Source organism: Athene noctua, chromosome 1 (genome assembly GCF_965140245.1).
Source record: "Athene noctua chromosome 1, bAthNoc1.hap1.1, whole genome shotgun sequence".
Classification (NCBI taxonomy): Eukaryota; Metazoa; Chordata; class Aves; order Strigiformes; family Strigidae; genus Athene; species Athene noctua.
This window is the reverse complement of record NC_134037.1, coordinates 243,297,810-243,325,745: the sequence shown is the minus strand read 5'-3', so window position 1 is coordinate 243,325,745 and position 27,936 is coordinate 243,297,810. Positions and strand designations below refer to the sequence as shown.

At 38.9% G+C, this 27,936-nt stretch overlaps 1 protein-coding gene across 5 annotated transcripts in view; it reads right to left on the bottom strand.

Annotated features, from left to right (window-relative positions):
* The window catches only part of ATP8A2 (ATPase phospholipid transporting 8A2), a 351,752-nt gene that overhangs the window by 254,605 nt on the left and 69,211 nt on the right, over positions 1-27,936 (bottom strand). For all 5 annotated transcript variants that reach the window (XR_012634354.1, XM_074915160.1, XM_074915190.1 and 2 more), the window contains exons 9-22: positions 27,596-27,723; positions 26,475-26,586; positions 25,636-25,801; positions 23,152-23,279; positions 21,825-21,902; positions 19,742-19,830; positions 18,966-19,010; positions 17,569-17,644; positions 10,213-10,318; positions 8,811-8,893; positions 6,618-6,667; positions 4,361-4,430; positions 2,527-2,611; positions 1,813-1,952 (exon numbers count right to left, since the gene is read on the bottom strand). Coding sequence is in view for 4 of the 5 variants with exons in the window: in XM_074915160.1 (XP_074771261.1) it covers positions 1,813-1,952; positions 2,527-2,611; positions 4,361-4,430; positions 6,618-6,667; positions 8,811-8,893; positions 10,213-10,318; positions 17,569-17,644; positions 18,966-19,010; positions 19,742-19,830; positions 21,825-21,902; positions 23,152-23,279; positions 25,636-25,801; positions 26,475-26,586; positions 27,596-27,723 (1,356 nt within the window). In the remaining variant the exon portion in view is untranslated. The remainder of the gene's footprint in view (positions 1-1,812; positions 1,953-2,526; positions 2,612-4,360; positions 4,431-6,617; positions 6,668-8,810; positions 8,894-10,212; positions 10,319-17,568; positions 17,645-18,965; positions 19,011-19,741; positions 19,831-21,824; positions 21,903-23,151; positions 23,280-25,635; positions 25,802-26,474; positions 26,587-27,595; positions 27,724-27,936) is intronic.

Sequence of the window (27,936 nt, the reverse complement as noted above, 5' to 3'; positions counted from 1 at the left end):
GGATAACAATGAGTAATTCACCACAACTGGATTTTTGTGAGGTTTCAACTATTTAGTACCAATAATTTACTACTACAGGTTAACCTCTATACCTCTGTGTGCACATGTGTTAGTGCATGCATTTGATTTAGGAAACTTGATAGCATTGATTATAACAAATTTTATTGTCACCCTTATATATCCTTATATGATGATATATCAGATGATTATTAATTATTGTTAAAATAATTCAACCTAAACTTGCAGTTTACCACAATACCAACTGCTGCTACCTCAAAACTGCACAGTATCCATAATCACTCCTTCCCTGACAAGGGAGCTTAATTTAAAAGATATTTTCCTTAACCTGTATGGGACTTGATTGGATCTAGCTGGCCCTAGACACCTCTCCAAGAAGGAGTTTAGAAAGCAAGGGGGTCCAGTCTTGTGACTTAACAGGAGGGTCTCCCTTAGCTTTTTTACATCTTTGCTCTCTGTATACATCATTTTAAATCAAGTTTAACTTGGTTGCCCCTTTGGATGTTTCTTTTATGTAGTAACAAAGTTCGACAGCAAGGTTCGCCCTAAGTCGCACTTTTACAAATTAACATTAAAATCACTTTCACGAATACCTTCGACAGTGATTAAATGCTCTAGAACACTCATCCACAACATATGGCACTAAGTCCAAAACTCCAATTCTACAATGTGCTCACAGGTCCCCTTTTCTCAAGATACTAAATTGTGAAAAGAGGCAGAAGGTAGATAGCCAAAAGTGACCCAGAGGTTGAGAACACATTTTAAAGTAAGAAAAATCAAGCTATGTTTTTTTTCCTCACTGAAAACAGAAAAGCATGAGAACACAGGCAGAAAGCATGCAAACCTACAAAAAACAAGGATTAGATAATCACACTGCTACTTACCAACAAACACAAAAGAACCTAAGGCATTAGTTTGAAATGCAAGACCCAATCTTCAGCTATTAAAGAGTTCTTGGAGTGTTTCTGTTACCCTGCGAAAGTTAGCTCCCATCCTAGTCTCAGCCTCCTTCCCCCTTCTACCCTAACTTAACCAGTAGTGCTACAGAACTTAAGGTGCATTGTTAATTAAAAAACAAATTGAAGTTCAAAGAGTTTTAAAGAAACCACTAAATAAAATGAGAGTGAAATAACTGGAGAAAGGCAAAAGAGCACAAACAGGTATAGGTGAGAAGTGTGACTACCAGCGTTTCAGAAAACAGCAAGACCAACACGTATCAAAGAAACACTGGCCCCTAGTGTTGACATTCTAACACTTCATTCAGTATGGGACAAGAGAGTTTCAAACCACTTCTCTGGTACCTATTTTCTCCTTCCACAATTATGAGTTCTGCAATTTCCACGGAGAGGAATTTTTGACTTTTTTTCAGTCCCTGCAACTATAGGCCTTGGGGAGCACTTCGTTTTGCCTACAACATCCTTCAGAAAACCTGAACTGTGACTGCTGTACAAAAGAGAACGTTTCTCTTCATATACTAGCACACGTGAACTTGCTGCAACAGAACTATTCTCTATGTTTTCTTTATCAAATTACATCAACCTTACACAAGATAGCCAAGTTAAAAGAATGTGAGAAAAGAGTTTAAGTAGCAATGACCTTTTATACATAAGTTTGTCTCAGATTTATGAATTAAAATTTCAGAGGTCTACGGACTGAACAGGTTGCCAACTAAGAACACCTTTTCAGCTTCTCATGAATGAAATTAACATGTTTTTTTCTGTACAAAGGCCAAATTCCATGGGAGACAGACATATATAAGGGATCTGTGTCTGATCAAAAAAGTGTGTGTCTTACCTTTTCAATGATTTCATAGCATTCCTCCAGTTTCTGAGTTCTATCTTTCAGAACTGTACTGGTTTCATTGTAGACATTCAGCCACTCTCTGTAAGAGTTCTCTGACAGATCTGCATAAGCAATGCACAGAGTCCTCAGACCTACACAACAGAAGGCATCCATTACACACACTAAAATTACACTGACTATCAGCAAATCATTAAGGCCGTAACAACTGCTAAATTCTAACCCTCCCACTGGAACAACAGGAGTTTTTAACTCATGCTGTTAAACTCTGGATTCCACAAAGTCTCCCTGTACATTTCTAAAGCATTTGGGTTTTCACAAACATAAAACTAATGTCTAGCTCCTTTAGGTTACTAATGTTGGTGCAAATCAGATACTTTGTCATCTGAGTTTTACACTGGAAAAAATACCTCTAACTCCAATGTAATTGAGGTATTCTGGGCAATACATCTCATGCCCTTTCCCTTTATCATGGGCACACAGAGCCTCACGTTTTCCTTACAAATACCATTTCCCTACTGAATTGGCACAGGAACAGCACACAAACTTCCTTAGGCTTCAAGTTATCCTAAGGTTCTTAATTTGCTGACTACACACCACTTAATTTATCTTCATAACCATCTTATTTGGCACTGCAAAGCTCAGAATGCAGAACACGCTGCAAATAATTTGATAAATTGAATTCTCACGACATGCTCTTTCTCTTACCTTCTGTTGCGAAGTACTCAAGATGGCACAGCGTTTGCTCCATATACTGGGAATCTTTTGAAAGCCTCTCAAAAATTACATTATCCTATTAAAACCAAATTCATTACAACAGAGTAAGTTCTATATATTAAGTTTCATTTGCATATTTACAAGCTCAAGGGAAGTAACCTGAGTGGACTTGCTAATACCAGAGCCCAAGACTGTATCTAGAAGTAATACATTTGGGTTTAAAAACTCTAGTTTGAGTACGTAATCTGGATTGTGTCCAGTGGTAGACATATTGCAACCACTTTAAGTAACAAGGACAGAAGTATACTCTGCCCTCCCCTCCTCTTGCCATACAGGGGTCCCCTATTACTGCACCATACAGAACACTCCTTTCTGAATTGCTAAGCAGATATATTGATTTTCAGAGAATTAAAGTCTCTGGTCTTATTTAGTACATGTTGTAGTCCCATGCAGAAGAGCTTCTTGCAATTCTTCCTACAAAAGATTCCCACTGATGTTAAATAAAAATCAGAAACACTGATCAGGTTCTACCGCAAAACTCTCTCAGAAATAACCTTCTTCCTGCAATAATTTTCTTCATCACTAAATCAAAGAGCAATTGAAAAGGTCCAGGTAACAGCTGCAATCAAAATACAGCACTATCACCTACATATTTAAACTCTCTGGATTTTATTCTGCAACTACCAGAAGTTGCTACAGACATGTAAAATATAGAAACCCTACTATTGCTCAAGTATGTACTCTTCAGATAAGTAAACTTATATCTATCATTAATTAGAGACAGGCATACAAAACAAGTAATTTATGATAGACGTGACAGGACAGGAGATGACCATCAGAATGTGGAAGAGTTAATGTGGAATAGGCACTTAACTCACAGTTTAGATGAGTGGTAGATGTAGTAGATTATACAAAACAAAACACCGTATTACACTAATTACTACAACCCTTCTGTTCTGTTAGACATCTGAGCCTGCTCATATGGAAGACAGCATGAAATTTTTTTACTATAAACTCCGCTGCTGTCCACCTCTTCCAGTGCCACACTCCAAGAAACAGTATGAATTGCAGCATGGTATCAGCAACAAGCAGTTACAGGTCTGTGCCATCCCACTAGACATACAACACAATGAGATGGAGCTTAATTCACTCCCACCACAACAGCATGAAGCTGACACATCTTTACGAAATCAGGGGAGTTAAAATGCAGCAGCAGAGCCGTGCACCCAGACCCATATGTCAGGACAAATTCAAGTAAACCAGATCCTCACAGAAGTCTGAAATAGTTTTCCCTGTTGCAGAAAGCCACCTCCACAAATTACCACTGAAATTAGAACCACTCTGGCTGTGGCTAATGCTAGTTTGGCAACCTTTGTACTTTGGTAAGTTATTGCTCTCATCAGCAAAAGACAGAAACACAACATGGTGCAAGTTATGATGACAAATAAGAACAGGTGCAGAGATGCAACTGAGCCAGATCAAGAGTCAGCCACTTGAGAACACATTTTAGTGTTATAGATTTAAACAGCAGCATTTAGTCTAGCTCCTGAACTGCTGCTGCACAGCAGGGTGAAATCCTGACTTTGCTTAAGTAAAAGGTACTGCTCCCACTAGTTTCAGGATTTCAACTGGGTAGTAGAAAGCCTAGCAATGTTCCTGCCTGCAAAAAGCATCAGAGGAGGAGTGACAGATCTCTTAAATCACTTGGCCCTAAACAGAAAGCCAACAGGTATTATATATGAGACATGAAGTGCCACCATCAGCCACAGCTGTTGAAACAATAACTGGTGGTGTTAGTTCTCCATTAGATAGCATAATTACTTACAGCCCCTTTGCAGTAGAGACGTAGCTGTCCTGCTGGAGTTCGAACAATCACTGACATTCTCTTTCTGTTGCTATTGAAAGAAAAAAAATTGTTTTCATTAGTCATAGTAATGAAGAGTAGGTCCTGTTGTAGCTCGTGAATTTTCTCAGATGTGCTCAGTGCATCTGAGATGAGGTGAAATGTAACAGTAGTAACTTAAGACCCCACAATCCTTGACAGCAAGAAGAAATACTAAATTTCCCATTTCCAGCTTCAGCCCTATGGCTCCCATTGGCAAGCACTCAACCGGAACATAAACTTGCACTCAATCACGAGCAAGAATTTGGAAAAGAACAAGATGGCACAAAAACCCTCTTGAACAAGCGGAGTCACAATTCTCAGCTTTTCCTTATTCCTCAAGGAAAATTGTTTCAGGGACTCAGGCTAGAAGTGGCATCATTAAGGCTAAACTCACATTTATTATAGGCATAACAGACACTGAAATAGCCATCCACGGACCAGGACAGTCATTTAACCTTATAGCTCAAGATAATGCAGAAATGTCATAGAAAGGAATCATGGTATAGCTAGTTCTTGGTCTCTCTGTAAATTCTTCAGACTGGTCTAATCAGACCTACATAGTTGGGATTATGTAGAACGAAGTCAGACCCTCTAAGCAGAGCTGCATATCAAGACAATCAAGTTTGGGATGTATTTTTAAAATAAAGGTAAAAAATAGCATACTGTCCACACATGTTTAACAAAGGAAGGTAGGCAAGGATTTTTTATTTTTTTTTTAAGATAATATTTGCAATTTCACTTAATCTCTCCTTTAAAAGAGCCTGTGGAAAAAAATGTATCTTGTAAGAGACAAAGGCAAGTAAATCAAGTCTTAACAAAAGAACCCTAAGAACATGTGGTCTCATATAATTATTTTCCTTAGCAAAAGGAGAACTCAGAAGCATCTTTCCTCATCCCCTTCTTTCCAATATATACAAAGTGTAGAGCACTCTTGGTTCTCCTACTGAAGTTGCTCAGGGAGATCTAGTCCCTTTTCAATGTTCAAGAGCCATGTGTAAGAAAGCTCTTGGCCTATATGATCAGACAGAACAATCCTTTCTGAGACTTTCTAAAGTCAGTCGGGAAGGACAGCAATCAGCTGTGCCCAGAATTACTGCAGCAAGCTAATGACACAAACTTCCATGTGCTTTCTGAAATCTAATTACAGTAACTCCCTCACAGGTCGAGTGGAAAGCTGCTACACATAGGGAAGAGCTAAAACAGCTTTTTTTCTTCTGCATACAGGCTATAGTTACTCCTGTCTACAGACAATGTAAAAGCAAGATGAAGAAGAAAAAACAACTGTTAGCAAGACATTTTGGTTTACAAGGTACTGCTCAACTTGTCAGAACCCCTAACGGACTCTTCCAGTACCTTTTTAGATACTCTCACAAGTAGTTTAGGTAGCTACATTCTGAATGAAAACTTTAATTGCTCTTAACTAGAGTAATCTTCAAAGCAAGCCAGGACACAAGAACAAGCTGCCTACCCAAATCTTCCCTGACTTGCATTCATACTCATTTAGAGCAGAACCACCAAACTCAAAGATGGCAGAGAAGATGGCTTTAAGCCACAGTAAAAGCAGAAAAAACAGCAGAAAAGCCTGCCGACTAGCACCAAACCAACAAAAGTTTAATCAACTGACAAAGAGAAAGCCCGCTTCATCATCTCCAGTGATTTAGGAGCCCAGTTCATCACACAAAGCTTCTTGCTACTCAAGCAGTGCCAATCATAACTAGCCTGACAAGTCAGGAGTGCCTGCAAGGTTTAGTTTTTCATAGCTGGAGAGGTTGTTCAAAAGGGGCACCGCAACACCCTCCAGTCATAGATTCCATCTACTTAAAACCAATTAAATTACAGAAGCACTATAAAAGTGTAGCCTCTATCTCAAAGCATGTTCTTGAAGTACAGAAATGACACATCATCAGGAAAGCAATGAGGCACAGAAAGACACTTCCAGGGCAGCAGCTTTTAAATAAGCCAGAGCTGCAGTGGCTTATTTAAAATGGAGTTTCATGCTCACATGCCAACTGCCACCAGTTTGTAAGAAAATCTGTATTAGCTGTGTGTTGGAAATGAGGAGATGGAGGAACAGGACAAAGTTAATGAAGTTCAGCTTTTCTACCACATCAATTGAATCTTCTTATTCTCAACAATGTATTTACAAAAATGGTTTTTGCTTGTTACCCTGCATTTAGTATATTAGAGAAAAACTTACCTGGAAAACTCCAGCACATTAAGAATTTCAAAGGTTTTTTCTTTTCCCAGCTATAAAAGAAAGCATGTACTATTATAATTTGCAGTACATTCTTACACGTGTAAACATGCAAGTTGGTTAAACACCTTTCTTGACACATCTCAGTGTAAATAAATTGTGGCAATAGCTCCCTCTCCTGGTACAAGTGATGTAGAGCCCTTTAGTCAAGGCATTCTAATCCTACTTGAACATCTAATATTGTTGCATCCTCCATCTACTGTTCTTACACCATTTCAAGGAACCGATAACTTGCTCCAGAAAAATAAGCATGCTCTGAAAGTTAAACTACATATTTACTTCTTAATAGCTACCAACTAATAGATATATCACAGAATCATCAAGGTTGGAAAAGACCTTGGAGATCATCCAGTCCAACCATTGACCTAACACTGACCGTTCTCAACTACACCAGATCCCTCAGCACTATGTCTACCCGACTCTTAAACACCTCCAGGGATGGGGACTCCACCAACTCCCTGGGCAGACCATTCCAACAGCTAACAACCCCTTCTGGAAAGAAATGCTTCCTAATATCTAGTTTAGACCTTCCCTAAACACAATATATTGAAGAGTTGAGATTTTTATTATTTAAAACCCCTATTTATTTTAGTTAGCGACATAATCAAATTTTTTTTAAAATTATAAACAAATAACCTAAAATATTTTTTACTTTTTTTCCTTATAATTGTTTCAAGTTTGTACCAGAAAGGTGATAAAAAACCTGAATCACTTCCTTGGGTGATACTGTAATAGGTTCATTGAGTGACCTCCGAAGTACATCTAGAAAAACAATTTTGTTGGAACGTACAGACCATGAGCATTATTCCAAATGAAAATAAAACATGCCATCCAGATTTGGTATTACAATAACCTTTGTCTGAACTGCCCTAATACTTCTTGAGTTTACAAGGATATTACATTAACCACTTTCTGCCACAAAAAAAAAAACAAAACCAAAACAGAAACAAACAACTGATAAGTAATTCCTGTTACCACCAAGAACTGTTTGCGGGGGTTGAGCACAAGCAACTTAAAAGGTGTTAGAAACACCTTGTCTTTATTCCTGTTGTTTAACAGATGGAAGGAGCAGTGGGATTTATTGGAGTCTCAAAACTCCAAAGGTATTTGTAGCACAAAGTTAAAGAAATGGCTGTAGCAAAATCTAATTGTAGTACAGAATGATGTCCTACAAGGCACGTATCAATTCAGCAACATCCCCAAGACCAAAGGCCATCTCCAATCCCACGTTACATGTACTGCCACTGATGTAGGCAATGAGGACAGACAGGAACCTCTAGGAGTGACAGCTTTTATTGCTGGCTATAAACTGACCACACTCCCATCCTGGTATGTACAAAGAGTATAAAACTAGGTTCAGGTGGGCCTGGGTCTTCCCTGCAGAGAAGAAAAGAGTCTAGATAACTCTAGATGGTACTGCTCACTCTAAGCTCTTCCCCTTAAACTAAGCAGCAATTTTCTGAGAAGTTGTAAAAAGTTTGTCACAAAGTCCTAGAAGGGTACATTTCACATGCTTAGCCTGGCAGTGTGCCAAGAAACTTGAAAGTGAACACACCTGGGAGGAAGGAGAACAACATATTCATTATTCTTAGTAAGCACCCTACTCATCACACCTGTGTAGAACTGAAGCCACTTTAGCTTAGACTGCAAGTTAAGTAGGAATGACTGCCTGTGTCAACTCTAATCCACTAGAGTTAATGGATTAATCTGTTAACTGCACAGCTTATTAAGTAGGCACATCTTCTACAGAAGATCTTGCTCAGAAGAAAAACTGCATTTTACAAGAAATCAAACATTTATAAGTAACAGTTGAACACAATAATCAGAAAATCTCCTAGACACGTAAATTTGATCTAATGTGAGTTCTCATCTGTGCTTCCCAGACAAGGGAAATACTCTTCAGACACAACTGCTATCAGTTCCCATATAAGCTTGCAAGTTCCTACTGCCCTTGCCATAGAGAAGGGCAAAAGACTTCACATCTAAAAATAGATTAAGACAACTTCTTGTAGTCTGCAAAAGGCTTTTGCACATAGCACCCTAAAGGCCCTGTGAAGGGGAACTCAAGAATCACACAGGAGACATTTATGCTTCATGTGAGCTTTGCAGCCTGCACCATGGACATCTACTACTTACCGCATCAATGATAACTGAATGAGGAGTCCGTCCTGTGAAGACATAACCAAGCTTCTTTGCTCCTTTTACTAATGCCCCTTCATCTGCCAACACAAGAAAAGCTTATGTTTAATCCAGTATGTAGAAGAGGCCTGCAAAGCCCATACTTAAATATGCCACACCGCCAAAACACAGAATCCCCCTTTCCCACGTACTCCCTTATCAGTGGGTCTACTATAGTAGCTCTGCACACAATTCCATAACACTCACATTTTAGTCCTACAAAGGCCAGTCAACTACACAGACTTCATACTACATATAAAACATCCCATAATTACTGAAGCATTAAGCTATTATTCTCGAGGAGCCATACTTTTCTACATGAAAAAGGGGAAATACCTGTTCTGAGAGCACGATCAAAGTTGTGTTACTCTAAATTCCTACAACATGCATTTAATTCATTTCCTGCTATAAAGGCACTAAGTTCAGGTGCTATGGAAATACAGCATTGTCTTCTGGACACTTGAATGGGACAGTGTCATTAAAAGTTCAAATAACAGAGCTTAAACCAGAGCCAACACCTCTACCTCCAGTAGGTAGTACACAGCCACATTGAGGACCAAGTGGCATTAAGCACAACCATCATATAGGTGGATTTAGTGCCCAACTCACGTAACCCTAATGTCTCTACAGCTCCCTTACGTCTCCTCACAGTTCATCAACACTGAAAACAATAGCTGCCTTACACAGGCTCTTCACCCTACTCTTATTATTTATGTCTTAACAGGGTGCCTGAAACTATGCTGCTTCATCACTACAACAATTCTAGAAACAACCTCAGTAACACAGATATACATGATGGGGAGCAGGGCCTTGCTGTTCTGCATTTTGCCATACCTACCTCCTTCAATACTTCTGTGCTACCTGAAAGGACTAAATGGGTGAAGGGCAGGTCCAAATATGGCCAAGACTCTGCTCTTGGTTGTGCTGTGTCATGTATCAGCACCTTGTATCTGCATAGAGCAAGATGGGAAGCTACTATATCAAGAAAAACAGTTTGCATGCATGCCAAATAGAGCAAGTAACTGTTCATGCAGAAACAAATCAGTATTTTCATAGATCAGCTGTACACACTGGAAGTTCTACTTTTGCTTTTCACCCCTGCAGAAAGGCCAGAGTAAAAGGTCTCATGAGAACAGAAGGGATATGCCCAGCCTAGGTCTACAGAAACATCACAGACTTTGCAGTTTTGTAGGAGGCATTCAAAAGCAGTGTGCACTGATAACAGAAAATGCCAGGCCTACTGCTAGCATCACAGGGGTCATCTTGCTTACAGAATTGATGACCTTCACAGAAATTTCTAGACCTTCCTTCCATCTATTCCCTCCCTCCTTCCCTCCCAAAAAAGAAAGCAACAACTAACCTGGAGAGGAGGCTTGGTAGATTATTTTATTTCCTTGTCTCTCAGGAACAACAGTATGACAGACAGCCAGTAGAGTGAGGAACTCCTGTATGTGCACAGCTGTGGGCTAGAGAGGACATCAGGAGAGTCAGGTTTAGTATTACACACAGACTGAGAGGCAGCTATTCACTAACCTGAGAAGACCTCAGGCAAAAAAAAAAATACTCTCTAACTATAGTAGTTGTCTTGGTCCCTGGACATGAATACAGTAGAGTTAAGGGCCAACATTAATGAACTGGAGGGCTAAAGACTTCACTTAAGTTGCAGAAGCCAGAATGTTCCCCCACACCCCATAAAGCATTAGTTTCGTAGCACCACAAGCTTCATACAGGCAAAGGTATCTGCCACAAGATGCTGATGATACTCAAGTAACAGGAAATACTACTTTGGTAGCTTCCACAACAGCTTTCAATAGATTGACAGTAACCACACCAGAATTAAACTCATTGCAACTGCACCCTTCGCAATGAACATCTAGAGCTCACAGCAGCTGATTAGCCAGTAGAAGGCAATATCAAGTGCTCTTCCACAGGAATACATCATCCAGGCAAGCAGAAATTTGGTCGATAGTCCCTACACATTCAGCATCATCAGAAAACACAATAAAAAAAACACTGTTCACAGATTGCATAGTCACCAGCCATCACAAAGTGCTTAAAGAGACACTGCATCTGCAACTGGGTGAAGATGTTGTGGCACTTAAATCACAGGCACTTAAATCTGATCAGCAAACTCTGACAACTGCAGGTATACTGACTTGAAATAAAGTCCCCCATTCCATTCTTCCCTTCTTTCCACTCCTGCCTCCGGCACAGCATTTCCAGTCTCATAGCAGTCAGAAATGGTATTCAGCTGCCCACTTCACAGCCTGCCATACTAACTTCATCCACAGTTCACACAGATCTTTAAGACACTGGGGTGAAGCAGCTGAAGTGAACACACATCCCCCTTCAACTCTGCAATATCCGTAACATCCATCAGTATCATGTATCACAGTAGCCAGTTGCTCAGTGACAGAGTCAGACAGGAATTTAGCAGTTCAACCTTCGCAGAATGCCTTAGCTGACTTCAGAAACTAGATGATGTTTTCATATTAAAAAAAATTCTGTAAGTTCACTAAGTTTTCACTAGCACATCATATTTTATACATACTGACTTAATGGAATCACTAAAATTTCAAGAACATTACAAAAGCTGTTAGCACGAGGTTGGGCCAAAAACCTACTGTCGTAATAAAACCAATATCAGATAGAAAAGATCCCTACAAGATTCTAGTAAATCAGGAACCAATTTTTTTAAACAATTAAAAGATGTTTCTACACAATTTATTCTGCTAGTGTAGACCGGAATGTTTCACAACAAAAATAAAGCTACAATGTTTAAATGAAACTTTCAAGTCAAAATTATGTGCCGCCAAGAATACTTCTAATAAAAGTCTCTCACATCAGAGCATTTTTCTAAGACTATATGCAGCACTACTACCTGAAATGCAGAACACAGTTATTTTATAAATTGTTTTAATCACATAAAACTATTGAGACATTAAAGACCCCTCCATTCACCACTTAAAATGCAGCTTCTCACAATAAGGCCAGCAGCATTCACAACTGGCTTTCGGACATCTTAATGCTTTTCTCTCCAAGAAAGTTGTGTGACAAAAGTAAAAGCAAAATTTTTTTTTCTCTCAGATGCCATTTCAGGGACAAGACCAAGAACAGGGAAAAAATGTTGAGATTTTGCTTGTTTTCTCACTATGGTGCACACAGCCTACATACTTGTACAACTGAAAGATACACTGGCAATAGTGACATTTTGTTAGTAGGATGTAAATTACTACAAAACACACAAAATGTCAGCTGACAAGTGTTGTGTTAACAAGTAAACAAAAAGTAAGCATATCAGAAAAAAGTGTAATAGAAAGAGTAAAGATGCAATACTTATATTCTTGTTTTGTTTCATGTACTTTGTCATGAATATTTGCAAACATTTGTTTCACACAGGACCTTTATCTTTACACTGAAACATCTGAATTGTATGACCACATGCCACTAAAATAACAGCAGTTGTAGCTTTTGACATGCTGGAGTGCAGAGGCTTGTTCAAGAAAATGAACACATGGAATACAGTCAGGGAGTTTGTGTGAAATATTAGCTCCACAGCAAATTATTGGTCAGAAGATTACTGCTCCTCCATTATTTCCAGTGAAAGCAATGAAGGTTTTATCTCCATCTCAAAATGCACAGACTGCCAGATCCTCATTTCAGCATCCACTGCTGCAGACCTTTGATGTCCTTCTTACCATTGTATCGCCTAGCCCCTTACATGCTTTCAAAGTGTATGTTCTATCAGCTGGAAACAACCTGTCTCTGGACATGTCATAGATTTTATTTCTTCTTCTGTATATATTGCTTCTTTCAACAAATTACACTGCTTGGTATTTTCACAGCTCAATGTATTAGATGGCAACCTTCCAACTCCATAGCAAGAGATCACCAGGGGCCCATCTTATCACATCAGCTCCTCCTCACAGCTTGCATTTGTTTCCTTTCTATTGTTCCAGCACTGACACAGTGTTTGTTGCACTGGCATGAATCAGGGTAGAGCATTCAATTTCCTACTTCAGAGCTGTGAACAGAAAACTCATTAATAACTTCTGTGGTGATACATCCCTTGCAACATGCCAAGTTAGCCCCAGCTAAGACATAAGTCCCACAGGTTAACTGATCCTGCTTCATTACTTAATTTTCCTCCATTAAAGCAAATCTCTGCCATTTTAGGACTGTAATTCTTACTGATGGTCTCCAAGACATTCCTTGCATGCTCATTTGTTAAGTTCATCTCTTTCTTCCCACCCCATATTTTCCTTCTCTACTTATCTGTAGCAGGAACAAAGTCTGCATATTCCAGTCTCCTGTTCATCTGTCCACAGGTAGCTCTCATTCTAAGTGCCTTCTCCCCCCTTTTTTTCTCCCTGTGTGCCAACAGCTCTGGGCTAAGCCTACTGCTTTGCTTTCCCTATATCTTTTCTGAACATTCATGAAACACCTGGTGTACAATCACCTATACAACAACCAAACTTACTTAGCACACTACCCCTACAAGCTGAGATCTACAGACACACTGAGACAGTCTCACTTCTGAAGCAATGTCTGGATTGTTACCTATGAAGCATTATCTACACTGAGAGAAAGTTGCCCTACCTAGAAGGTAGAGCATCATCCATTGACAAGCAAGAGCATAGATGACTTGTCAGGAAACTCTATCACAAGTTTTCATCCCTTATTCAGAGGGAACAAAACACTGAGTCAAAACTCTGGTTTCTGGGGATCAAGCTGCACTCTGCAGAGCCAATGTGTCCACACATCTCATACATGTCCTTATTCAGGCCTCCTCACTCTGAAGACAGAAACTGCATTATTCTAGCTGACTGTTCACAGCCTGATAAAACTACAAGGAAGTTGCATGTGAAGTTAATTATTCATCTCTCCTTTCACTTGTGGCAGCATCAGATCAGTGCCTTGATTCACAATATCTCCAAATAAGCAGGACTTGACAGGGTTTTGAGCAAATGACCAATGGGATATTATGTCACAACCAAACAACTTGAGCTTACTACTTTGCATAAAACGTGGCACCTTCTGCCAAGGACAGCTAGTAAAACACCTATCTACTTCCTAACCAGGGAGAATGACAACTCACCATCTCAAGATGTGAGCCTCCTACTGGTTTGTTCATTAAAAGACCTAGAGAATAGTGTGCAAATCCAGCAACGTTGGGCATATCTAGAACAGTGAAGCTGGTAAGTCTGGAGAGGATCAGGATGTTTCAGGCACAGACTCAACAAAAACATGAACCAGCACTTGAATATCAAGAGTTAACAGCAAGTTTATCTTGTCCAAAGCCACCGAAATACAACATATAATTAAAGATACTGCCTTGTACTTGAGCAAAAGGAAAGTACCCAAGTCCCACACACAATAAGGGCAAAACCAGAAGAAAGATATTTCTCAGCGAGCTATAACAATTTGTCAGTTGTAAAATGGTATGTTTTGACAGTTTTCAGGCAACAGTTACTGTCTGAACTAAAACCTCCCAGAGGTTCTTCAACACCTGAATGTATTTTCCCTTACTGTATTTTAAATTCCAGTTTTTCTTCCCAGTAACAATATGCTTTTTTTGTTCTGCTTTCTGAAGGGATTAAGAATCAGCTGATGATAGTGGTCATTTGAACAAAGCCTGATGGGATAAAAGCCTCAGTTTCCACACACTTTATGAAAATAAGCAGACATGCTGAGATCTAAAGGAACATTTTTACTGAGGTAAAGGCTCAACATGAGCACAACAGTTACCTTTTCTGTCTGGCCAGCTGCTTAACTGCTCACCACACATACTCACTGAATCAATTCATGCATCTGCAGCCATATGATGTGCTTGATGCTTCTTACCCAAGCAGTAATTTGTGTGCCAGAGTTTATATAAGGATTGGAATGAGTAGAGGAAGTTTGGAGAGAATCCAATGAGGTAATAGAGAAGTCTAGGATGAGATCCAAGTTCATTACTTCTTTCACTTCTTGACCTCCTTCTCTACACTTGTATCATCAGGACAAACAGGCTTGTATCTCCATGATGAGTTTATTCACAGCACACGTGCAACTCACAAGCACCAAGACAAAGACCATCTAGTATATTCACCAAACTTTCTTTTAATTTTTTGGAAATAACTTTTTTCCTATTAAAATATGAGCTTACACAGTCCTCCCTATAGCAACAAGACAGCATCATACTCCTGGTGCTGCTGCAAAGTTCATCCAACAGAAGCTGTTAAAGAAAAAGCACAGACAGACAAATCTAGGTACTTTCTTGCACATTAAAATTGGAGAAGCCAAGAGAAATCTCCACATTTTTTCTAGACAAGTTATTTTTTCTTGGACAACTTCCTGCAGGACAATAATTCTTTCATTGTTATTCAAGAGTGGACTTGGCCATCAGTCATTCCATACACTCCAGTGACCCAGAAGAGCTATGAAATTTAGAGGCAATGCAGGATGCTAAAAATCTTCCTAGCAGATGGAAGACTGTCTCATGAGGACAAGTACATTATTTTTTATTTTCAACCTGGAAAGAAAATTACTTGGCACTGTAACAGCTCTAAACTAACAGTTGTGTCTGGATTGAAAAGTGAAATCTTCAAGACCAGAGCAATAACCACTTATTGCCTGTTTGTGAGAAATAGCACATTGACAACTGCAGCTGCAAAAGGGTAAATGTTTGAAGTAAATTCATTACCCAGCTGAGCACACCACCATCTGAACCCATAAAGCAGCTTGTGATAGATCACTTCAGTTTTGACACCTCAGTTCATTAAACGACTAGAGATTACCACACATTTCTAAAGGGCATTTGCAGCTATCTACCAGCTATGAAAACAAAGACATTAAGGAGTTTTAGGTAAAAGAAGCTTATGCACCTTAACTGCTGATCTAACACAAAAAGCTTATGGGCTAGAAACATGTAGTAGTTCTTTCTCCCACTATCCTGGAATCCATCTTTCATCTCACTGATGCAGTTTGACAAGTGGATCTGAACTTCCTAAGCAAACTGTCACAAAGTCCTTACATTCCTGTGCCTTGTGCTAAATCACCACTTGTCAGTGGGTGACATCCATCCCTTGACCACAGTCAGGCTCCAAAAGATATCTTTGGCCTACACAAGGTACACCTTAAGCATTATCATCCAGAAGTTTCCCCACTGATTGTCTGAAGGCTGAATTCACACAGCATGCTTAGCCCAACAGTCAGCTGGGCCGTGACAACAGTATTTATCTGTTCAAGCTGCCAGCCAAAAGGAAACTTGACACATAAGGGTTCAGACATGTAAAGAACTAAGACTTCTGAGCTGTCTAGACTAAGTGACACCTAAGGAAGCTACCAAAATCCTTTATTTGCCTTCTACAACAGCAAATATTCCTTCTATCTCCCAAAGTAGAAGATCTACCCAGTGAGAATCAAAGAATTAGAGATATCCTAGAGTTAAGGAGACAACTGAAGGGTAGATGAGAAACTCCATCGCACAGCCCATTTGATACATATCCCTATTAATATGTACCAAAGCACTTTCCTGTATAGATGCCTACAGCAACAGCCGGTGAGGAAGAGCTCAAATACACTTCATCTGTAGCCTGCACCTAAACCAGTAGCCTTCCATTCAGAATGAGTATGTGGAGTCAGCAGCTGCCATAAACTATAGTTGTAGCTATATATAAACACAACACAAAAGAACAGGAGGAAACCCAACTCTTGGCTGCAAGTGAGGTGCAGTGGGAAGTCCTTCCAAAGCAGATAGCAACAAAAGCCACATGGGAAATTGGTACATTATCCTGGCAGTGCCACCACCCTGAAGATAAAAGCACAGGAACCATCTTCAGGTTCTATCACCCTGAGGAATATGTAGTGATATATAAAGTAATTCAATATTCTGTCAGGCATTTACAATATGCTATATCTAAACTTATGAAGTATTATGAAGAGTGTAAAGCAAAGCTTTGCTGCAAACAGTATGTGCTAACTATATTTTAGATGCTCATACTAAACCAGCCCAGTTCTAGACATTATACTACCTAAGGAGAGCAATTACCTAATTGAGTTTGTTATTCGAGTTTGCACTTGCCAGTGTTCAGATCCTCTACTGCAAAACAGCTTATGCAGAATAAAAAGGTCATGTTTTTCCCAAGTGACTTGAATTGTCTGATGTCCAGTTGGACACTTCATTGCTGCGTGGTTTCTGAATAATCAATGAACTGAGACTCTAAGGATTAGGTCCCTTTAGAACACAGTAAGTTAGGTAATTAAGTCTCATTTCTTACAGGGATTTTTTTTTTATGCAATTGGAATTCCCAACATCTGCAGTGTTTAAAGCAGGTCTCACACCAGAACCACTTTACAATGCTCTAAATTATTGTTGAAAATGGCATTTTAAGAGTGTTCAGACATCCACGCTGTTAAGTAGTTTGTCTTTTAAAGAATTAAAATGTCTACCATCATTTACTACAAAACACTATGTTCCATAGACACCAGCATATATGAAACTGTTTTATAGCTAGCTGGTACCCATACAATGTCATTGTTTTTTTAATTCAGTAGTAAGACAAGTCGACAGAAAGGGGTTGGAAAACCTATTTTGTTTCTTTTCCTCTGTTCTGTTCTTGCATGACACACCCATAAAACAGACTTGATCACACAAGTGAATTTGGTTAGCGTTCAGTTCCAGAGAGACCCAGAATAGGGTTTAAGAGACACCATAGTCGAAGAGCAGACTTACATGGTCATTTTCTATGTTTTGCAGCAGTCTTGGGTCATCAAATTCACATGATTCACTGGTGGAAGGAGGTAGCTGGCTGCAGAGCAAGACAAACACATGCAAACGTAACAGTGGCAACACTTCCAGTCTTACTACTTCATCTATTTTTTTTGGAAAGCAAAGGAAAAACAAAGTAGGATTCCACTGTCCTTAAATATTGTGAAAACATCATACAAGTAATGCACAAAGTGCTAAAAATGAGCAATAACCTCTTCAGAACACCAGCAAGAAGCCAAAAATGGTTATGTTTGATGGTGTATTTGAGAAAATTTAAACATCACCACACTTCCTGGGACAGATGTAGCAGAAGCAGCTTTTAACTGTACTTTAAATACCTTGATTTCAAGGTGGCTTGCTTATAAAATAGGTCAAAACTCAATAGTCCTAAACTCCCTCTCTAGTCTGAGAGTTCTGTGTCAAGTCAATCTCTGGAGAATTTTGTAGCTTGAGTAATTCAAATTAGTACCTGGAAGAAACTCTTCCAGAGAGCTGACTAGAAAAGAAGCCTACAAGGACATAAAAGATAGCAACAAAGGAAACAGCAACATGCTGGAAGAAAGAGGCATCCACAGAAATCACATCTCAGCTTAAGTAACAACACCCCATCATACCATACCACCTTCCTAAAAGGTGATCATAAAAATAAGATGGATCAGCAGAGAAGCCCAACTTGGTTACACACAACATGAGTAACAGCATTCAATGTCTACCTGTTTCCTGGAGGAGAATGTGCTTCTTACCTATACTTGCTAAAGTCACATCAGCCCTCTCTGGCTCCTCCCCCCTTCCTGTTAATCTGAACATGCTACAGTGACACCTGCATAACACTTCTAGGTTTTCACTCCTTTCTGTAGAATGAGACAGACCCATCACCTCTATTTATCAAATCTCTGCATAAAGAGGAGAGGTTCTCTTGACATAAGATACTTCCATACCAAGCTCTCTCCAGGTTTAATTGTTAAAACAGCATTTTAGTAAAGTAGTTTCTTCTCCTTCGTCAGGTTTGAACTTAGTGACTGCAAAGAGGAACCTTCCATCTCTAGAGGTAAGGTTACTGTAAAGAATGTTACTCAGTTTGTTACTCGGTTGTCTGCAATTATAAATAAACACCACATTGGTGTGCATCCAAGCCACTCTAGCCACTGCCTATCCCTCACCCTCCTCTACCCACCATCTCTCTGTATAAGAGAAAATCCATCACCACCCACCAGCTACTGCATTAGGCTTCTCCTGGAAGAGCACTTCACTCAAATACATTGCTCCCTTGGGCCTCTTCCAGTCCCAAATTGGAAAGCAGCCTTTACATAAGTTGTCTCCACCCTGCTATACAGAATGCAAACATCTCTGAATATGTTTACCTGAAGTCCTCTGATGAACGTTCTCTTTCTAGCTCAGGAAAGTGACTGATGTGTAGAAAAAAGAAAAGAGAACATTTATTCTACTTTGCAAACCAAACAAGTAGAAGGCGAAGATCCATGAGTCATCACACATACAAATATATGCTAGAAACATGGGTTCAGCTGTTCATACATTTGAACCAAGTTTTCTGCCTTTGGAGGTATCTAATCTAGCCACTGTGAAATTCAAAGGTTACCCTGCACAAAGATCTTAAGACTATCCATTTAAAACTAGGCTAAGACAAATATTTAGTATTTGAGACTCAAAAGGCCAAGTGCTATGGAATACTGGCATGACTCAAAGGGATCCTTTTGACAGAAACAGAACAAAACCAGTAAGTGAGTACTCCTCTGGTGCAAGAATATTTAGTTCCACAAATACAGCTGCATGGTTGTAATGAAATCCTGGTTCATCTCATGTCACAGAAACATGACTAACGACTGCTACCCTTAGGCCACATTCTTCCCTCTGGAAAAGCCAGAGGTTGTCCAGCACTTCCTGAATCATATTCAGGTAAGTTAGGGAGCAATCTTTCTTTACTTTATATGAAGTACTCTCCAGGTTTGTATTTCCTATTTTGCGTTTCAGGACATGAAAATAAAAACTATTAATTGAGACCCCAAAATGTACTAAAATACAAGTTGAACAGAATGTTCTAATTCTATTCTGATACAGAAGTATGTACCATTAATAAGCACATATTAAGCCCCAGAGTTTCTAAAAAAATCATACCTACCCATATGTCACTCCAGCAATACTACATTTCTTAAAGTTCATGATATTGCACGTTAGAGTACCTGTTTTATCAGAAAACAGGTATTTTACCTGAAAGAAAGAAAGAAAGAAAATCTAATTTTCAATTTTCAAAGTAAAGAACTCAAAGTAAAAAATAAATTAAGTATCAGGAAAATTCTGGGAAACATATGGCTCAAATGTCATAGTATTGGCCAATAGAGGATTACAGCTTAGTTTGTCTTATCAAAGCTACAGCAAAATAATCAGGCAAGTTATTTAATAACATTATTTCTTTTTCTCCAAATGCTGAAAAGTCTCAAATTGCAGGTATCAATTGCCAAGGCTCCAGTGTGATCAGTATGGAAATACTTGCTTGTGCTAACAGAACATTCCCCATATCTTTCAACTGTACTAATGTTGAACAGCAAGACTTTAAATTAAAACAATTCCTAAGATTGTTGAAGAATCAGAATTTAACACACTGAAGAAATTCTAATCACAATTTTGGTTTTTGGGGTCGTCACCCCCCATAAATATTACTGCACCAGGAATATCCTAGACTAAGTCCAAATGGTATTTTGCAGGCAAATAAAAGCTGCTTTTTCTGGTATCTAGTCATGACCAGTCCTCAAGTACAAAATACATAGCCACAGTGAGCACTGCCCAAGCTAATAATCCCATAATGTAAACAAGTGACTTTCAACTAGAACTTGGAGATGACTCCAACACAGCAGCACAACTTCTTGAAGCGTTAGCAGACTCAACATCCCCACCTTCAGTAGGCCACAACAGAGCAAAATTAATTGCAAGCTAAACTCCATACTGTTTTACCTCTGTACCAGGTAAGACTTTAAACCAGCAACAGGTAGAAAGGGATAGTCCTTATGTACGAGTTAGCCAATTTAAAAACCGGAATATTTTGCCTAAAGTTGCAAAAAGCTTTTCCTCAATATTTGCAATTAAGGTCAAGACAGCACACTACACTCTTAGTTAAGCAAGTAAAAAGTCAAAGTGGATATCCAAACATCTGAGGAAATTCAAGTCGTCAATAATTCTAGCATGTAACAAAATTTTAAAGTGCACCTATGGACAATTCAATTAATGGATCCAAAAATTCAGTCCAGTTACATGGAATCACTAGTAAGCCATTTCTGAAAACAACATACAGGTCAACAACATACATTATGCCACATAATATAGCCTACTTTGGACAAAAACACTACCATAATTTGCAAGTTGATAACTTCACATCGATCTAAATACAAAACAAATTTTAACAATCCTAAAGAAAAAGCCAATAGGATTAAGCAGGAAGAATACTGACTACCACTCTTCTGAACAGCACACATTCATTATGTATTTTACATATATAAACATTGTCTCCAACACTGAATTCACACAAATTATGAAGTTCATGTGGTTCAGTTACATAGCTATGACTTTGATGGGCAAGGAAAAAAGCTAGGATTTTTCAGTGGTACTACAAAATTCTAATGGCAAAGTTGTGTTTTCCAATAGCCTTTTTTTGGGAAGCCCTACCATTTTGAAAACATCTCATTTGAAGAATTTATAAAAAAAAAATCTCTTACAGCAACCGCAAGTTAATATACAATTATCTTTATCTGAAAGGAACATGGAAATGTTTAAAGGAATACAATCTATATTAGGACTAGAAATATTTTTTTTGACTTGCATTTCCTGTGAGGTGGGCAGAAACATCAAGAACTAAGAACACAGACTGAGGCTGTTGGCCTGCTCTTCAGCCAAGCTTAGACATGTACATTCTCTTTTGGTACAGGCAGTCAAAACCACATAGCATCCCTCCAACACCCTTGAGTAAAAAAGTCAGTTTAGAATGAACATAGGAAGTACAGATTCAATTCCTACGCTTAAAAACCGCCTCTATGACCTCAAATTTAATTCTGTGATTTCTCATTATTTAACTTGTAAGACTTGGACTAATGAAAGTAAAAATGTCCCGTTAACCTGAACCAAAGAGCAATACAATAAAGCAGATTTGTACAGCATGGTCTCATTCCCTCTGTCTTCCCAGAATCTCTCACACACATGAAGTGTTGTCTTACCTGCCCGAGTTCCTCATTCAGGTTTGAGGTTCTGGCCATTGCAGGTGTATCTGTTTCAGGATAATACATATCTGTGTCCTGAAATGATAAAAAAGTTAGACCTATGCTATACAAAGTGGAACACTGAAGTTTCCAGTCTTCTAGTCAGCTGCAACTTGGGCTTTATTGAGTTAACTCCATTGGTGGAGGTTCTGAACACCTGAGAAACAAACAGCATCCCAGGCTGAATAGGGATACCTTCTTTCCCAAGTATACCTCCATAGTACATGTACGTAAGAAAAGACAGATTCAGCTACAGGTAGTCATTTTCTTCATTGCATCTCTAGTTAAGCATTTAGTACAGAAGGAAGAAGTTCCAACAAGATATGAGACACAACTTGTAACTCCCCAAAACTCCCTCATCTGAGCAGGATGTGACACAAGCTAATCATAGGTCTTCATTTACAACAATGCAATTTACTCTAGCCACATATCCATGACTGAAGAGACAAATCAAGCAACTCTGTGAAATCAACTCCTATTACTACATTTAAGTGGGAGGGTAAACAAAACAGCTGCTACATGAACAAGAAGCAATTCCTCAGATAAGCTAGGTAAGCATATCCAATACATTATAAGCAGCTCAGAACAGGCACATCAGACATTAAATTATTTGTATTTTACAGGTATCACTATAGGTTTACTGAAAGTCCAGGGATAAATGCATAAGACAAGGCATTCCTATTGGTTTTGCTCGCTTAAGAGACATCACTACAGTACTTTAGGTCCACAACTGGAGAGAAACATACCTTGAAATCAAAGTTTGTCTGAACAGAGGGGCCAGTGTTTTGTTGCATGAGGCACCAACAATTCGCCTTCTTACAGAAATACTAGGATTCATACTAGAAGTGACCTTAAAGCCAACCTCAGGATTTAAAGAAAAACACACACAAAAAACCTCCACACCCCCAAGCAAGTCTAGTCTTTCCCTCTGCTGTGGCTAAGAGAATCTTTAAGGTACTGCAGAGTTTTCAGAAGTTATTTACTGAACATGAGTCAGCTGAGAAACCTCCTTTCACCAAAAGCTGAGCCTTCCTTCTCATCCTGCAACCCTAAAATATACGAGAGATCATTTACACATGGGATCTTCCTACAACTAAATCTTAGTTCTGTGTTCCACAGGAAAATAACACAGAATAAGTTCTCTGAACTTCTCCCTGCATTTCCCAGAAAATGCATCAGAAAAATCATCAGAAAAATCTGGTAGATTTCAGGGTAGGTTTGTTAGGTGTTTTTTTTAATGGCACTTTCCAAAACTGATGTTAACACATTTATTCTTGTTACTTACCCAATTTATAAAAAGAGCCTGAGTAAACTTGACAACTTCCAATGTCACCAGAAGACTGATTGGAATAAGGTTGTTGTACAAGATTATAAATGTCAGCAGATTGTATCCGAAGTTGACAGACAGCATTTCTGTGGTCCAAAAAAACATTAAGACATAAGCAGACAGAAGGCAAAAGACTGAGTTGTACAATATAGGGGCAATCATCTTTCTGCAGTTGGCCTAATCATTTAGTAATGCTAAAATATTCAGCAAGTGTGTTGAGGCCTAGTATAAGGGCCTTTTTAACATTGATTTCAATAAGACATATATAAAACACCCACAGAACACATGCCTGTACACACAGCACATTATGCCAGGTGAAGAAGGGCAAGATTGGTGAGGCTATATATTTAGAGAACAGAACAACTTTTGATAAACAGATGGTGAGAAGTATATTCCACATTATAGCCCAAATTTAGAGATTTGTATGATTTGTCAACTGCTCCAATTAAGAGACACCAATATCAATAGCAGCATAACTTTACCCTTCAGAACGAACCTAATTGTCTCAGTGTAGTCAGAAAACAAACAATAAAGACTAAAATTTGTTCTAAAATCTGCCAGCATTGACAGAATCGAGAAGTTACTCACACTAACTAAAACTAAGAGAACAAGCTGACTGTTACAGACATCTAATAATGAACTAATGCATCTCGCTTAAGCAGAAGAGCGGTTATTAATGGTGACAACATTGGGCAAGCCGCCCAAATGTATCTGCCAGCAAAACTGCTCCTAAAGGGAAGGCAAAGCATTTATAGACAGCAGGCAGGAATTGACAAGGCTCAGTAGAGACACAGGATGCAGGCTCCTGTTCACTGTGCTGCCCACAGCCTCTTTTTATATTCAAAGTCTCCACATTTGTCTGCTCTCCACTTTCTTTGAAGCTTAGGGAGGTACTTCAGTCAGCATGCAGAGCACCCAGCACACAATGGCATCACAGCCCACATCTGAAGGGTTTCCAGCATTACAAGTAAGTTAGTAATAAGGCAGGGGATCAGACCAGGAGGAGATAGAAGAGACAACTGCTGAAGCCTCAGATCAAGACTTGGGAGTTTGGACCCAGGCACCTCCAACTGTGAGCACACAGGAATTCCATATCCAGTCAGTTTACAGAAAGTAGAAGCACACTTGATAATAGAGGAAGTTTTTCCAATAAAATCTTCATAGAAATTAAACATTTACCAGAAATTTAATATCTACCTGCCTAGCCCAAAAAAGTATCTTTCCCATGTGTGGTGTTTAGAAGTGATAGGAAGTGTGTGTTCCATTTACAAAAAGGCATCTATACAGACTACTATGTCATCCTAGTTTAATTACAGGTTGCACCTGTTTTGTATTAGCATAATTTCAAGAGTTGGTTCCATTCATCTTTTCCCATATTAACAGCATCACTGGAAGGCACAAATTTAAACTTGCTCATTAAAAACCAAGGGGGAGGGTAGGAAAGAAACTTTGAAAGTTTCTGATACTGCTACTAGAAGAGATTACAACTATGAAAACACAGTCAAATATGAGGTACTTCCATACTCTTTCTATATGATTTTTCCTTTAGCATCACAATTGGAGTTCTTAAAATGCAGAAGACACCTTTTCCCATCTGTTTTGCAATCAACCAGCAGAAAGACCATTTGCAGTTTGTGACAATCATTTTCAGATCTGCATCCCAAGATGTTTGTAACAACACATTTTATAGTTAGCTACTGTAACCCCCTCAGGTCAGAACTCTACTGGAGAACAATTTATTCCATCCTTAAGTGTTTGCATAAGGCCCATCTGATATCTGAACTAACAAATTCAAGGAGTACGAATGAGATCAAATAAAACCCTTCAATACGCACTCTAAGAGATCAGTTCTCATTACAACATAATAGAAGTCAAACCAAAAAGACTGAAACTTTATCCATTAAACACAAAATCTTAACATTTAGCGTTTGAGTTTTCTCCACAACAAGAGCAGATCAGCATTTCTGACTGAAAAACAGCTACAGAAACCCTTTGCTTCTGTACATGAAGCTGGAGCCAGTATCAAACTGATACCTACTATCCTACAGTCAGATACAGTCAAATGACACATAAGGCAGCAGTACATGACCTGCTCTGAAAACAAATTAATGTATGGCATCTGCACAGAGCTACAAGAACTTAAACATCAAATATCCAAGAAAAACTCTTGCCTCTCCTTCTGTTTCTGCCATTCTCCCTGGGTAGTATTCCAATGGTATTTACTTAACGTTTAGAAGGTTTTATTAACAGAAGCTTCACTGGCAAGTTCAACTTATGCCAGCCCATTCTCAAAAAAAATACTGACTATCAAAAAGTTAGTGACAGGCTTTGTTAGTTGTGCTTCTTTTTTTGTTTCTTATTTTATGCATTCATTTATCCAACCTAAGAGCCTGGTCAGCCCTACAGTCTGATTCATCTCTAGCATGCTGTCTGCATACTCACTGTTGGAGCCAAGGTACCAGACGACTTCACCATGCGACCTGTTCCATAACAAGGCACCTACAGAACTCACAAGGGCCATCACTAGGAGAATACAGAACAAAACCAGGATCTGCACATTGGTCACTTTCTCCACATTTGATCTCTTCAGAGGTGCTTTGGTTGAATTCTGAACAGTAGCAGGAAAAAAAAAAAAAAGAGCCTGGCAATGACTTGTACAAAAGGAAATTGCAGAGGCAACTCAGTCTTTATTTTTAGAGTCCATTATAGAATTTGCTAATTCAAGTCTATTTAATTCAGTGTGGTAAGCAAAGCTCAACAAGGTAGTGATAGGAGACAATACTCCTAATGACTCCAAAACTGACAGGAGGTCAGAGGATTCCATTCTAAAGACCTAGTACACGTCTCCGGGCTGCCCTTCCCACTGATGGTCAGAGATGAGCAACACATACACATTGCTTGTCTCCCCAGTCAATCCCCACCACTAAGACCATAAAGAGACTACAGTCTTAACCTAATTATCTCCAAGTGCTAAGATTGTAGGTGGTCATTATGTCCTCAGCTATTAAACCTCAGGTTTACATATTGTTCAGCTACCAAAGATGAAATACAGTTACTTTTGTTTGCATATTGAAGTGTTTTGAGACAGATATGTCAATAAGAGGTTGCATGTGCACATATGTAATCACAAGTACAACAGTATCCTTGTATTCCTCAAAGACTCAGGTCTTTAACAGCTACGAGTCAAACCATTTCATAAGCAAGTCCAAAATACAAGTACAATACAGGTAAGATGACCAGCTTCTATTAGAACATGCTATAGATTGTCTTAAAAACTTTACCTGCATGAGTTTTGTATCATGTCCTGTATACACAACAATACCCAAGACCCACTGGGTGTTTCTCAGTTGTGCACCTCTTAACAAGATCTGGTCTGGACCAACAGGAACTGGGCTGCAACGCAAGAAGTATATATATCTTTCAATTCTTGATAACACTTAAAAGTAATTCTCATTTCAGTCTTACTACCCCTTCAAAAAACCCAGACCACATAAAGAAATACAATGAACTTACATGGTCCATACAACTCAAGAGAACACCAAAGCCTGTGTAAGTCTAACCCCTGCTAAAGCACAGTAGGGCAAAGGTGATACAAGGGAGGTGTTCTAGTTACCCCAAAATTAGTAACTTACATGGCAGCCATAAACATACTCTGCACTCCACCTTGGCTAGTATGTTCTCTCTTGCATCAAAAGCAGAGAAACAGTACAGTTGCAAAGACACCATCCATTCCAAGCACACTACCACCTCATATACAGGATTAGACAAGAGTTTTGGGAAAACTGTACTACCCATGTGATTTTCAAGCAGGATGCAAGCGATCTTCTATTCTTGCATCTGCCACTGTTCAGCTGAGTTGCCCAAGGAACATACTTTGTGTGCAGGAAAAGAGGTACAGCCAGATAAAACCTGTATGTTCCTACTGACCTTTCAAGTTCTATGAATTCAAGTATTAAAATTAAGTTCTTCCAAGAATTGCAACAAATCAAAATCACACTGATAAAGAATTCAGATTCTGGGATCATTTTTCTCTATATATATCTAAACTTGGTACAGCCTTTGGCTCTAATTGAAAGGTCTCCCCATTTCCTCTGTTATCTCATGTAACAGTAAGGCCATAAAACCCCCAACCATTTCCCCAACTTTTCCTTCTCTTTAGATGTTACTGTTGATTAAAAAACTCACTACAACTCCAAAGAAACCAGTTCTTTCGTAACAAGAAGATTCAACAGCAAGACAGAACTACGTGCTCTTGTACTGGCAGATGGTCTGACTAACATCTGTCAATTGTTATCCTCCTCTCCCCCCAGTAAAAACATGTACATGCTCAATGTTGCAGACCAAAAGCACACAGGAACCTTTTTTCCTAACTAAATTTATATCTTTGTCATCAAGTCAATACCTGTGACCATCTAAGCGCAAGTTTCCAGTAAAGTCGTAAAGATGACGGTTGGGTCCTTCACATTCTATCCTTCCAGATACTTTCATCAATTCTTCTCTTGATTGAAGACTAGCAGTTTGAGACAATCCCTCCAGAGATAAAAAGGGAATTCTTGTCAAACGTTGTTATTAAAATGCAACCTAAGACAACGGTACTTCCTTCCAACATATAAGGCACAATATAATCAAATGTGTGGAGATTTTGTCAGGTTTGGCAGTGGTTTCTTTTTGTTTGATTTTTCTTAATGGGTATTTAATAACTCTCTCCTGCAAGAAAGATTCACTACAGACACAAAATCCTGT